The 13,570-nt window shown below is 37.3% G+C and overlaps 2 protein-coding genes across 4 annotated transcripts in view; one reads left to right on the top strand and one right to left on the bottom strand.

Moving 5' to 3' along the window:
* The window catches only part of LOC125267461 (amyloid beta precursor protein binding family B member 2), a 31,867-nt gene that overhangs the window by 16,181 nt on the left and 2,116 nt on the right, over positions 1–13,570 (top strand). For 2 of the 3 annotated variants that reach the window (XM_048189132.1, XM_048189141.1), the window contains exons 9-13: positions 7,610–7,724; positions 8,156–8,231; positions 9,966–10,049; positions 10,235–10,350; positions 11,357–11,539. In XM_048189132.1, coding sequence (XP_048045089.1) covers positions 7,610–7,724; positions 8,156–8,231; positions 9,966–10,049; positions 10,235–10,350; positions 11,357–11,539 — 574 coding nt within the window. The remainder of the gene's footprint in view (positions 1–7,609; positions 7,725–8,155; positions 8,232–9,965; positions 10,050–10,234; positions 10,351–11,356; positions 11,540–13,570) is intronic. The other variant, XM_048189148.1, reaches the window with a different exon arrangement.
* Positions 9,431–13,570, bottom strand: part of LOC125267452 (putative methyltransferase NSUN7) — a 37,929-nt gene continuing 33,789 nt past the window's right edge. The window contains exon 14 of the mRNA XM_048189120.1: positions 9,431–10,043. Coding sequence (XP_048045077.1) covers positions 10,015–10,043 — 29 coding nt within the window. The 3' untranslated portion in view covers positions 9,431–10,014. The remainder of the gene's footprint in view (positions 10,044–13,570) is intronic.

Here is a 13,570-nt window from a genome sequence, read left to right as displayed (position 1 = left end):
GAGAGAGAGAGAGAGAGAGGGCGAGTGCAGGGTCTTTCGGTGGGTTTGGCTCTCAGAGCGCCGCGTCTGTTTGCCGAGGGAGGGACAGATCAGAGAGACGAGCGGGACGAGAGACGGAGGGATCAGAGCGGGTCGGCCGGTGTGATTGTGTGTTTGTGCTGGATGCTGGTCGCCGTGGCGATGGGAGAAATGAGCCAGAGTGGAGCTGGATGCTGATGAGTGACATCAGTGTGAGTAACACACACACACACACACACACACACACACACACACACACACACACACACATACTCACTCTCACTGCTGCATCGCACTGCTGCTGTTTCCATGCATGCGTGTGTGTGTGTGTGTGTGTGTGTGTGTGTGTGTGTGTGTTTAGTTTTACTTTGGGCACAATTGTCAGCTTTATTAAGTCTTTTTGTGTTTGTGTTAATCTGTTGGCATTATAGTTAGTTTTATATCAAAGTAAGTCTATTGTGTGTGTGTGCTCGTTTGGACTAGATGAATGTGTGTGTGTTTGTGCTATTACTGATTTTTTGCACAGCGTATCAAAGTACACACAAATTGCATGTAAAATTATGCAAATAAAGGAGAAATGTAAAGAAAAAAACACACACACAGTGACTCTCTCAGTGTGTGTGTGTGTGTGTGTGAATGTTTTATGACTTTTGCTGTTCTGCAAATGTGAGCACAATACATTCAGACTGAGTCTCGGAGGGTCTGTATGGAGGCGATAGATATTAATGATGTGCTGAAACAATCACAATCTTATGGGGAAAGGACAGAAAGAGGCAGTGATTGATTGCGTGTGTGTGTGTGTGTGTGTGTGTGTGTGTGTGTGTGTGTGTGTGTGTGTGTGTGTGTGTGTGTTCGATGATAGAAAAACCAGACAAACCAATATTGAATAGAAGCTCCTAAAACACTGCTTCATAAAAGACTAGATGTCTCATTTTACTTGTTAAATGACTTTAGTAAAACACCTCAGTAGATTTGTACAGTTATTGATGAGCAGTGTTCGCCTGTGCAAAACTCTCCATCACAACAGAGTGGTGTGTCTATGTGGTTACTATTGTGTTTTGGCAACCTGATCTCACAGGAAAATGTAACTTTGTTATGATGTGGTGATTTTGGATGAATTCATACAATGTGAATTGTACAAAAATGCACAATTATTAGAAAAAGCATGAAGGTCCACCACTGAACATCCCCATCACTGGGGCGTAGTCCAACAGCCCTTGTTGCTAAGGTGTTGTGGGTGGTTGCTAGGGTGTTTTGGGTAATTGCTAGGGTGTTCCTAGGGTGACCTTTGTGGTTGTTTGGGTGTTGTGGGTGGTTGCTAGGTTGATGCTAGGATGTTGTTGGTGATTTGTATGGTGTTCTGGGTTGTTTGTTATTGTTAGGGTATTTTGAATGGTTTGGGTGGTTGTTGGGGTATTCTGGGTGGTTGCTAATGTGTTGCTAGGGGTTCAGTGTGGTTGGTAGGGTGTTTTGGGTTTTTGCTAGGGTGTACTGACTGTTTGCTAAGGTGCTGCTAGGGTGTTGTGTGTGATTCGTAGGGTGTTATGGTTGGTTGCTAGGGTGTTTTGTGTGATTTCTAGGGTATTGTTTGTGGTTGCTAGGGTGTTGTGGGTGGTTGCTAAGGTGTTCCTAGGGTGACCTTTGTGGTTGTTTGGGTGTTGTGGGTGGTTGCTAGGATGTTGGTGGCGATTTGGTGATTTGTATGGTTTTTAGAGTGTTGTTTGTTATTGTTAGGGTGTTTTGAATGGTTTGGGTGGTATTCTGGGTGGTTGCTAAGGTGTTGCTAGGGGTTCAGTGTGGTTGTTAGAGTGTTGTGGGTAGTTTGGATCGTTGCTAAGGTGTTCTGTGTGATTCTTAGGGTGTTATGGTGGTTGCTAGGGTGTTCTGTGTAGTTCTTAGGGTTTTGTACACTGTAAAAAAAAATCCCGTTGTTTCTACGGAAAAATACCGGCAGCTGTGGTTACCAGAACAATACTGTAAAAATGACATCAAACCGTAAACATACTTACGGAGTTACATGTGAATTTTACATTTTAAATCTGTTAAATTTACGGTAAAATAATGTATTTCATTAACTGATATAATGTTAATTTACTAACCTAATGAAGTACTAATATCTGTTTTGTACCTTTATAATACACTGACAGTCACCAAACACAGTGGTGATGAGAGTCACACGATGAATCAAAGTTCATCACAAGCAGCTTTTCCACAAGCTGAGAAGCACAATACTAATATATAGAAGGTGCACACAGTGTCATTCACACACACACTAAACACCATCATGGTAACATGCATGAAATTTTAAAAATGCAATAAACATTAATTTAACAACATTAGATGTAACATAAAACCCTAATGTACATAACTAATTAGAAAAAAATGAGAAAAACTAAGAAGAAACAGAGTTATTTCAACGAAAATATATCAAATGTGAAGTATCACGCAGGGAATTGTGGGAATGTCAATATACGGTTTTTCACTGTAAATTTTACAATGAATTGTTATTTTTCACTTCCAAAAACTGTGAATTTAACGGTATTTTACCGTAAAATTACATTAAATGTACCATTAGATCTATTACAGTTATTCACCGTATATAGTACGGAAACTTTCTGTAAACCAATCAACAGTTTTTCACCGCAGCATTTTTACAGTCTTTTACTGTTAAAATCACGGTCATTTTTTACAGTGTAGGTGGTTTGGGTGGTTGATAGGGTGTTCTGTGTGATTTATAGGGTGTTGTTTGTGGTTGCTAGGGTGTTATTGGTGGTTGCTAAGGTGTTGCTAGGGTGGTCTTTGTGGTTGTTTGGGTGTTCTGGGTGGTTTTTAGGATGTTGTTTGTCATTGTTAGGGTGTTGTGAATGGTTTGGGTGTTCTGGGTAGTTGCTAAGGTGTTGCTAGGGGTTCTGTGTGGTTCTTAAGGTTTTCTGGGTGGTTGCTAAGGTGTTGCTAGGGGTTCTTTGTGGTTGTTAGGGTGTTGTGGGTGGTTGCTAGGGTGTCGCAGGGGTTCTTTGTGGTTGTTAGGGTGTTGTGGGTGGTTGCTAGGGTGTTGCAGGGGTTCTTTGTGGTTGTTAGGGTGTTGTGGGTGGTTGCTAGGGTGTTGCAAGGGTTCTTTGTGGATGTTAGGGTGTTGTGGATGGTTTGGGTGGTTGCTAAGATGTTCCGGGTTGTTGCTAAGGTGTTGCTAGGGTGTTCTGTGTGGTTACTAGGTGTTTTGTTTAGAGTTCAGTAGTCCTGCACCTTCATGTCTCAGTGATCTTCTGGTCAGATGTGGCTCAGTTCCTCCTTCAGTGTGTGTCTGTGGGATATTTTCACCTCTTTTTTGGAGAAAATGAAGCGTCTGTTGTAAAGTAGCGGCACACTCTACTCAACAACAACACGTGATCTGAGGAATCATTCATGACTGTAAACATGTCTACCAAGCTGTCTGTCTGAGCTAATGTTAATGAGTATTAGTATTTAGTTAGACAGTGTGAGTTGAAAGTATAATGTGATTCCTCCTCATCATCATCATCCTCACAGTTTCACCTCACAGTCACTTTTGAAAAGTGCTTTTCTCCGTAAGCATGTGTCGGGAAACTTTAATTTCTATGTGTGAGCAGACAGACAGAATGGGTTCATCGCTGGGGCTCTGAGACTTCACACACACACACACACCTGTGATTTAACGCGTCAGCTGAAGTCTCTTCATGTGCAGGTAAAGAGCAGAGACAGGCGGAGATCCTGTGAGTGTGTCAGTATGTTGTGTAGTTTCCTCAGGGCTTCAGTTCATAACATTTATAGTGAAATTCAGTTTTCAGACACATAAAAGCCACATTCACACTGCAGAGACTCTGAGTGACAGTCGAATCTAAATGCAGGAGTGAAGAGCGTAAACTCATGAACCTGTGATGATTGACTTCAAAGACACGCCCCCTTTAGTTACTGTTGCTATGTCCGACAAGCCATGGCGCTGTCACGCCACACATCATGTTCTCGCATGAGAAATACATCGCGGAGCAAAGTGGACTGACAACACGTCGACAGACAAGACAAGGCAGATCACTTTTGATATGAAACAAAGTCTCAAATTTCAAGTTTTGTCATTTTTAAAGAAATGTAAACAATAAAAACCATTTTGTGGCTCTTCAACGTGTCGTGACAGATCGCTGTAGCGCCTCAGCTCAAGCGGCTCGTGAACCGATCATCTCTTCCTACTAGTTCATTTATAACATCAAATAAACATGAATGAACATCAGAAGGAATGTTGTTTCAATCGCAGAAAGACGTCAATACACGCCATTTTTCAAGTTCAAGTCCACCGAGATTAATCTACTAACTCCTGACTGCTTTGTCAGACAAAATGGCTTTGGATTTGGCGTTATGATTGGTTAGATCGCCTGTCAATCAAACTCCTGGCGAAGGGTCAATTGATTTTCAGTGTTTTATTAGGGGTTAAAATGCGTAGCACTGAAACTCTGTTGTAATTGCTTGAATTTTACAGAGGCTCACCCCGATCGTCCTGACGGGGGCGCTACAGCAAAAACGTTTGAAGTGGGCGTGGCCTTTTTACTCTTGAACGGCAAGAGAAAAGTTCACCAAACTCGGTACACCTATGTACGGACTCGGTCTGTGGTCGCGTGAAAAAGGACGAGGCGACTGGCCACTTGGTGGTGCTATAAAATAATAAAAAACACGAAAACAGCTATAGCTACACAACAGTCAGTCTGATTTACTTGAAAACTGGCATGCGGTGTCTTTGTCCAATGTGCCACTATTGTTTACAAGGACATTCATGCATCTTGAAAAACATGCCGACCGTCGGCCAATGAAGTTTGGGCACCTTTAAGACAAGGTTAATGCATGAAACTCGCTGGGCCTGTTGGACTCACGGCCCTAGAGGTCTGTGAGAAGATTTGAAAGAAATCAGCCACCGGGGGGTGCCATTGCGTGTTTCGCACATACGCACAATATTCATATCATATGTAAGATATCCTTATTCTGAGCAACTTTGCCTCAAGAACCACTGCTGTCAATCAAATAATTAAAAAAAATCTACGTTTGCGAACCAGTCCTAGGTTTTTCGCTCAACTTTGATAAAATCACTGCAGTACAATTCTCAGGACTCTATAAGTAAATAACAAGTATATATACACCAATTTGAGGGTTATTTAGAAAATGGGCGTGGCCATAATTCCTAAACTTCTGAAATTAGATGAGCACATGCGACACATGATTATAAAAATGCATGCAAACTTTTATGGACACTGGACTATAGATGGTGCTATAACAGTTAAAAAGGATTCAAAAACACATTATTTCTATGGTAAATGACCTGAAATCTCTGATTTAGGTGTTTACAGGATTGCTAAAAATGCTGTTCTTACATAGAGTTGTTGTCTTGTTTCTAGTCAAAATATCTTAAAGTTCTTAAATCAAGAAGCATTTTCTTGACAAGTAAAAAATTATTTTCTTGATTTCAGGAAAAATAAGTCAAAATTAAGTGAGTTTTTCCTTTAAAACAAGCAAAATAATCTGCCAATGGGGTAAGCAAAATAATCTTATTTCAAACCAAACGTAAGCTGTATAATCTTGTTTTCAGTTTGGATTAAGATTATTTTGTAAAATTATTTTTCTTGTTTTAAGGAAAAATTCACTTAATTTTGACTTATTTTTTCTAAAAACAAGAAAATAATTTTTAGTTGTCAAGAAAATGCTCCTTGATCAAAGAATTTTTAGATATTTGGACTAAAGCAAGACAAAAATTCTAAGAAAGAATAGCATTTTTTGCAGTTGTGCTTAAAGGCGTTAAATAGCTTTTATTATGTAATATGTGTCAGTCCAGCAGTTTGAAGTGTGTTTTTTGTACCAGGGTTGGAGCCACAAGGCTATTAATAATAACAAAAATCAGCTTCATGTATTTATGACATCAATTACTGCTTTATTTGTTCAGAAACCGAAACTTAAAATGTTATTTGAGTATTTTGCTTTTCATATTTTTGGTATATAGGGTGCAGCACACGACTGCGAAGCCAGGAAACTCATACAGCATGCCTTCACAAACACCCCATTTATATATAAAGCTATATATTATTAAATTGTATAAACTGGTAAATTGTATCCACTGCCCCTGCAGTTCACACGCTCTGACCCGACCCTGGCGTTTCTCAGATCGAGCCGCTCTAGACGTCAGAAGGCGTTTGTTGCCTCAGTTTGAGTGTGTTGAAGCTGCTGCTCTGAATGTCAGCGGTGACACTGAAACACGGCCACAAAACCATTAACCTTTACATTCACACACACACACACACACACACACATTCCTCCACCTCTTTCTCTCACGCGTCTCTCTCTGATGGATGTTTTTTTTCTGGAGTCTCATTATCTGCTGATTAAACGCTCTTTAATCTGAGTGTAATATATTATTTCTTCAGTGTGAATCACACAATGAGTCTGTGACGTTCCTGCGCTTGATTTATTTCCGTCCGGTTTCCCTGATGCTTTTTGTCAGCTCTTTGAGCTCAGATATTCACTTGAAGAGATTTTGAGTTAATTTTTCAATAATTTTACAGCATAGTCACGTTCCTGGCTCTCTGATGTTATTAATGGTCATCATGTGATGTGTGTTTTTATTTGAATTTTTTTTTTATTTTTATTTTTAATTTAATTGCTTTTTAGTAAGTATTTTATTTTCATTGTTTTTTTGCATTTTAATGTTTTATTTTTATATTGTTTTCTTTTTGTTTTGATTGGTTTTATTTTTATTTATTTTTATTTTATTTTATGATTGCATTGCTTTTTACTATTTTTTATTTTTATTTTGATTATTTGTATTTTAAATTGTATTTTAATTTTGCATTTTGTGATTTAATTGCTTTTTAGCAAGTGTTAGCATGTGTCATTTTTTAATTTAATTTGACATTTTATATATATATATATATATATATATATATATATATATATATATATATATATATATATATATATATATATATATATATTTAATTGCTTTTTAGTAGGTGTTTTATTTTCATTGTTTTTTACATTTAATGTTTTATTTTGATTTTTTTAATTTTAATTTTGTATTTTGTGATTTAATTGCACTTTTAGCAAGTGTTAAATTTGGATTGTTTTTAAATTAATTTGACATTTTTATGATTTAATTGTTTTTTAAAGGTTTTTTTTTTTTTTTTTACAAAGGTTGTTTTTTTACATTTTAATTTGACATTTTATGATTTAATTGTTTCTTACTACTTTTTATGTTGATTGTTTTTATTTTAAAATGTATTTTAATTGTATGTATCATTATTAAATTTAGATTTTTTTTTAAATGATTCATTGTAGCTTTACCTTGTTATTTTAAATATTTATTAGCTTTTCATCAACTAACAAATCCCATTCAGGAAAACCTGCCATAACGAATGAACTCAAGATTTCCATGAATTCAGAATTGAGTTTTCAGAGAGAATCATGCTAAACAAGATGAACTGTGAACATGTTTATATCTGCATGTCTGAATGATGATCTGGTTTATTAACGCAGACATTCAAAGGAAACTCCACTGATTCCTGCTTTACAATCTCAATATGAAGCATCTCTGTTGTTGTTTCAGGGATTTTGCGTATGTGGCCCGTGACAAGAACACGCGTGTGTTAAAATGTCACGTGTTCCAGTGTGAGAGTCCTGCGGAAACCGTCGCCAGCAGCCTGAAGCAGATCTGCTCCAAGGTGAGGAGGAACCCGTTCACACAGCCAGAGGAATAATTCACATTCACACCGCAAACACTCGCATTCAGACGGACAAATCGAATCACAGATTTATTATCTGGCTCATGAATATTTATGAGGAAAGCGCCTCAGTAACCAATCATCTGTCCCGTTTCATCTGCAGCCATTTCTCTGCTGTTCTGTGGAAAGATAAATGTGTGTTTGTGGGAGAATATCTGCGTTTATTTCTCTGCTGTTGAGTGTGTGTGTGTGTGTGTGTGTGTGTGTGTGTGTTTTAGTATGCGCTGTCCATCCTCATGTAAAGTTGCCCGCTCAGCACGTCCATCCACAGACGTTGATTAACATTGAGCTCAGATTTATACGCTCAGATTAACGACCTGCGGGAGGCGATTGGAGGATTCTTTCCTCAGTTGTTCTGTTTGTTTTCTCAGATTATGGCCGAACGCAGGAGCGTCGGTCCCGCCGCAGGTTCCTCGTCTCAGTTCAGCTCTGATGTTCCTCTCAGAGGTAAGAGATGTAAAGTCACATGACCCGTTAAATCTGAACTGTTTGATGATCATGAGTCACTTTAGAGCAGCAGTTCTCAATATTTGACAGTATCTGAAGACCCTGTGTAGGATAAGAACTTTAGTGTACTTTTTAAATAAACTTATGCACTTTTTTTGCAAATTTTATTCATGAAATAATAAAATAAAATAACTATAAATTAAAATAATTACATTCTATATTTGCAGAAGTTCTGAATGTTCTTCATTTACATGACTTTTTTACTTGTTAAGTTTTCTTTATATAAATAATTTCTTTTTACAGCTTTTTTAACATGTTTTTTATTTTGATAGTTTTTATTTTACATATTTTTTAATTTATTTTTTTTTTATGATTGAATTGCTTTTTAATAAGGGGTTTATTTTGATTTGTTTTTATTTCTCATATATTTAAATATTTTTTATAATTAGTTTTTTATATAATATCCATTTATTTTTCTAGCTTTTGCATTACTACATAAAAGTGTTTGTTTTCAACTTTATTTATAAAAATTCAAATTAAATTCCAGAAGTTTCAATAACTGAACATTCTTCAAGGTTTACACTTTTTATTTCCAATTAATTTACATGACTTTCCTAATTTTTTTGATTACAGGATTTTTTTTTTTATAAATAAATTTATAAATAAATAAAATAATAAATTCATAAATTAGCCATTTATAGCAATTTATACCCAATAAAATATTAAATGAGCTTGACATAGCAAGAAACATTTGTGTTCATTGTAAAAATTTCCATGATTTTTAAACTTTTAATTAATTTTCTTGACTTTTCCAGGTCAAAAAATCACTTTTTTTTTAATTTCCTCGTATATTCAGGTTTTCGAAGATTTAAAAATGATGTTAAAATAAGAAAATATGATGTCAGCTCACATGTCAGTTTATAGCTGTTTTAGCTATTTTTTTATAGTATGCAAAATGTAATGTAAAATAAATGTATATTTTAGGCACAATTTATATTCCTCTACAAAACTCATTTCGATCAGATCAAAACCAAACATTTATAGTGTGAACAGATTCAATGACAAAATGATCCCAGATGAGTTTCTGTGAAACGTTGCAGTTTTATTTGAAGGCGAACTCGACATGTATCTGGAGTTCTGATCACATGACGCAAATGCTTGTATTTTATTGGTCGGTGATGTTTTTGCTGAGTAAACACTGCTGCGGGTCACAGAGATTCATTGTTTTGTTGTAATATTTTGTTGCTGCAAAAATGTAAATATAAATAGACCGATAAGCTGTTTTACTACAGGTTTATTTATTTGTTTTGATGTAAATATCTATTGTATGTGTGTGTGTGTAGAGGAGTCTATAAATAAAGCGTGTGATGGGACGCGCTGACCTCAGCACAGCTCGCGCTTTATTTCATTAGGTCTGTAAATGTCTGCAATGATCAGTGAGATAATGAAAGAAGAGTTGAGCTGCAGTTCTAACCCATTAAAACACAATTACAGCATGTTACAGCTGTGCAGAGATCATTGAATTACTCGTCTCATCTTCATCTTCATCACAGCAGCTCGTCCAGTAGAAACCGTCCGTATTTATAATGCAAAGATGCCCAGCGCAGGATTCCTCGTGTCCAGAGGGACGCATTGTTCTGTTTTCATCGTGCATCAAGAGCTGCGTGTGATGCATTTACAGCGTCGATTCGGTGTGATGATCAGGTCGTGTTTCTCATCTGTGTGTTTCCTCAGTAGAGTTTCCAACGCCAAAGACTGACCTACAACACAGCTTCCATGTGCTTTACCTGGGAATGACGTCAGTACTGAGACCTATAGGTAACACACACACACACACACACACACACACACACACACACACACACAGACAGAGTGTCATTGAATCAGTCAATATGCCTCGTTTCTCTGCCTTCATAGACAGATCACTAAGTTTTGGAGTCATTTTGTACATTTCTGTCTAACTATACAGAACTATAATGTTCTTCTCAAACGGTGTGTTTCAGGAATGGACATGATAAATGGAGCGATAGACAGTCTGATGTCCTCCGCAGGGAAAGAGGACTGGATCCCCGTCCTGCTGAACGTCGCTGACGCCACGATTACTGTCATCAAAGAAAAGGTGACGCTTTCTACTTCTATTTTCCTTTTGCTTCATTGCGTTTCTGCCCTGAAACGGTTAAATCAGAGACCTCAAACTTCTCTCCTGTATTCACCCGTCTGACACTAGGTGGCGCTTTAAGCAGATTCACATTTTTCTATAAACTTCACAATAGATCGAACATTAAAATAAAAACTAACAGAAAAAGCACATTGATTTCCATCCCCTCATAGACAAACATTTCCAAACTAACCCATGGCAGTTTGTCTGAAATATGACAAAAATGTTTCAAAATAATTTTATTTGATTTGTTAAAACTGTTTTGCAGATATAAGCCAATGCAATTTTGATTTCATACATGCACATTCTTACCTTAAATACAACGCAACACATTTACTGAATAATTCATGTAAGTGCTTTAAAAAAAAAACGTATGAAAACACAAATTTTGCAAGCAAACGCAAAGTTTCTTGAAGGAACGCAAAAGTTTTACATGCTTCTTACATTTAGATTTTATTTGTTAAAGGATTAGTTCACTTAAGAATCAAAATTTCCTGATAATTTACTCACCCCCCTATGTCTTCCAAGATGTTCATGTCTTTCATGAACAAGACATGAACATCTTGGATGACATGGAGGTGAGTAAATTATCAGGAAAATTTAATTCTGAAGTGAACTAATCCTTTAAATTGTTCTGCAGATATAAGCCAATGTAATTTTGGGGTGTGACACATGATGACTGACATTGAGTCATTTAGTGTCATTCTCTTGTTTGGCAGATATATGTGGCCCATAATGACCAATTCATCTGTATATTGTGAGTTTAAGTGTCCAAACGACACAAAGCTTGTCCATATGGACACCAGGACAGTCTGAGACACGTGACAAATTGTTCTCTGCTTGGTTCTCGTTCACATTTATTCCAAACGTCTGATGGATAAAGTTTCTCAAACAGGCCTGTGAAAATTATTCAGAGCGGGTGACATCGGACAGATTCATTATTGTCATTTCTCTTCTGTTCGGGCAGGAAGAGGAGGAGGAAGTCATAGTGGAGTGTCGAGTGCGCTTCCTGTCTTTCATGGGCGTGGGACGTGACGTCCATACGTTTGCGTTCATCATGGACACGGGAAACCAGCACTTCCAGTGTCACGTGTTCTGGTGCGAACCCAATGCGGGAAGCGTGTCGGAGGCCGTGCAGTCGGCCTGTGTGGTGAGTGTCACAGACACACATCACATGTTTCTCATTTAGGAATATTCCAGGGAAAGCAAAAGTTTCACGAGCGAAACGAAAATGTTTCACGAGCGAAACGAAAATGTTTCGAGGGAACGCAAAAGTTTCTTGATCAAGCGCAAAAGTTTCTTGAGCGAAACGAAAATGTTTCTTGAGCAAAACAAAACTGTTTCACGATGGAACGCAAAAGTTTTTTTAAAAAAACGCAAGTTTCTCGAGCAAAACAAAAATGTTTCTCAAACGAAACGAAAATGTTTCGAGGGAACGCAAAAGTTTCTTGATCAAACGCAAGTTTCTCGAGCGAAACAAAAATGTTTCTCAAGGGAACGCAAAAGTTTCTCGATCAAATGCAAGTTTCTTGAAAGAACGCAAAAGTTTCTCAAACGAAACGAAAATGTTTCGAGGGAACGCAAAAGTTTCTTGATCGAACGCAAGTTTCTCGAGCGAAACAAAAATGTTTCACGAGGGAACGCAAACGTTTCTTGATCAAATGCAAAAGTTTCTTGAAAGAACGCAAGTTTCACGAGCAAAACAAAAATGTTTCACGAGCAAAACAAAAATGTTTCACGAGCAAAACAAAAATGTTTCTCAAACGAAACAAAAATGTTTCACGAGGGAACGCAAACGTTTCTTGATCAAATGCAAAAGTTTCTTGAAAGAACGCAAGTTTCACGAGCAAAACAAAAATGTTTCACGAGCAAAACAAAAATGTTTCTCAAACGAAACAAAAATGTTTCGAGGGAACGCAAAAGTTTCTCGATCAAATGCAAGTTTCTTGAAAGAACGCAAAAGTTTCTCAAACGAAACGAAAATGTTTCGAGGGAACGCAAAAGTTTCTTGATCGAACGCAAGTTTCTCGAGCGAAACAAAAATGTTTCACGAGGGAACGCAAACGTTTCTTGATCAAATGCAAAAGTTTCTTGAAAGAACGCAAGTTTCACGAGCAAAACAAAAATGTTTCTCAAACGAAACGAAAATGTTTCGAGGGAACGCAAAAGTTTCTTGATCGAACGCAAGTTTCTCGAGCGAAACAAAAATGTTTCACGAGGGAACGCAAACGTTTCTTGATCAAATGCAAAAGTTTCTTGAAAGAACGCAAGTTTCTCGAGCGAAACAAAAATGTTTCACGAGGGAACGCAAACGTTTCTTGATCGAACGCAAAAGTTTCTTGAAAGAATGCAAAAGTTTCTAGAGCGAAACGAAAATGTTTCACGAGCAAAACGAAAATGTTTCTCGAGCGAAACGAAAATGTTTCTCGAGCGAAACAAAAATGTTTCGAGGGAACGCAAAAGTTTCTTGATCGAACGCAAAAGTTTCTCAAACGAAACGAAAATGTTTCGAGGGAACGCAAAAGTTTCTTGATCGAACGCAAGTTTCTCGAGCAAAACAAAAATGTTTCTCAAGGGAACGCAAAAGTTTCTCGATCAAATGCAAGTTTCTTGAAAGAACGCAAAAGTTTCTCAAACGAAACGAAAATGTTTCGAGGGAACGCAAAAGTTTCTTGATTGAACGCAAGTTTCTCGAGCGAAACAAAAATGTTTCACGAGGGAACGCAAAAGTTTCTTGATCGAACGCAAAAGTTTCTTGAAAGAATGCAAAAGTTTCTAGAGCGAAACAAAAATGTTTCACGAGCAAAACGAAAATGTTTCTCGAGCGAAACGAAAATGTTTCTCGAGCGAAACGAAAATGTTTCTCGAGCGAAACAAAAATGTTTCTCGAGGGAATGCAAAAGTTTCTTGAAAGAACGCAAAACTTTCTTGAAAGAACGCAAAAGTTTCTAGAGGGAAACGAAAATGTTTCACGAGCGAAACGAAAATGTTTCTCGAGCGAAACAAAAATGTTTCTCGAGGGAAACGAAGTAGTTTCTCAAGCGAACACAAAGTTTCTTGTGTGAGTGTAAAAATTTCCAGAGGGATCGCAAATGTTTCTTGAAAGCAAAAGTTTCTCGAGCGAAATGAAAATGTTTCACGAGCGAAACGAAAATGTTTCTCGAGCGAAACGAAAATGTTT

The sequence above is a fragment of the Megalobrama amblycephala genome, linkage group LG1 (genome assembly GCF_018812025.1).
Source record: "Megalobrama amblycephala isolate DHTTF-2021 linkage group LG1, ASM1881202v1, whole genome shotgun sequence".
NCBI lineage: Eukaryota > Metazoa > Chordata > Actinopteri > Cypriniformes > Xenocyprididae > Megalobrama > Megalobrama amblycephala.
Note: the sequence above shows the minus strand (reverse complement) of the source record. Positions and strands in the feature narration are given on the sequence as shown.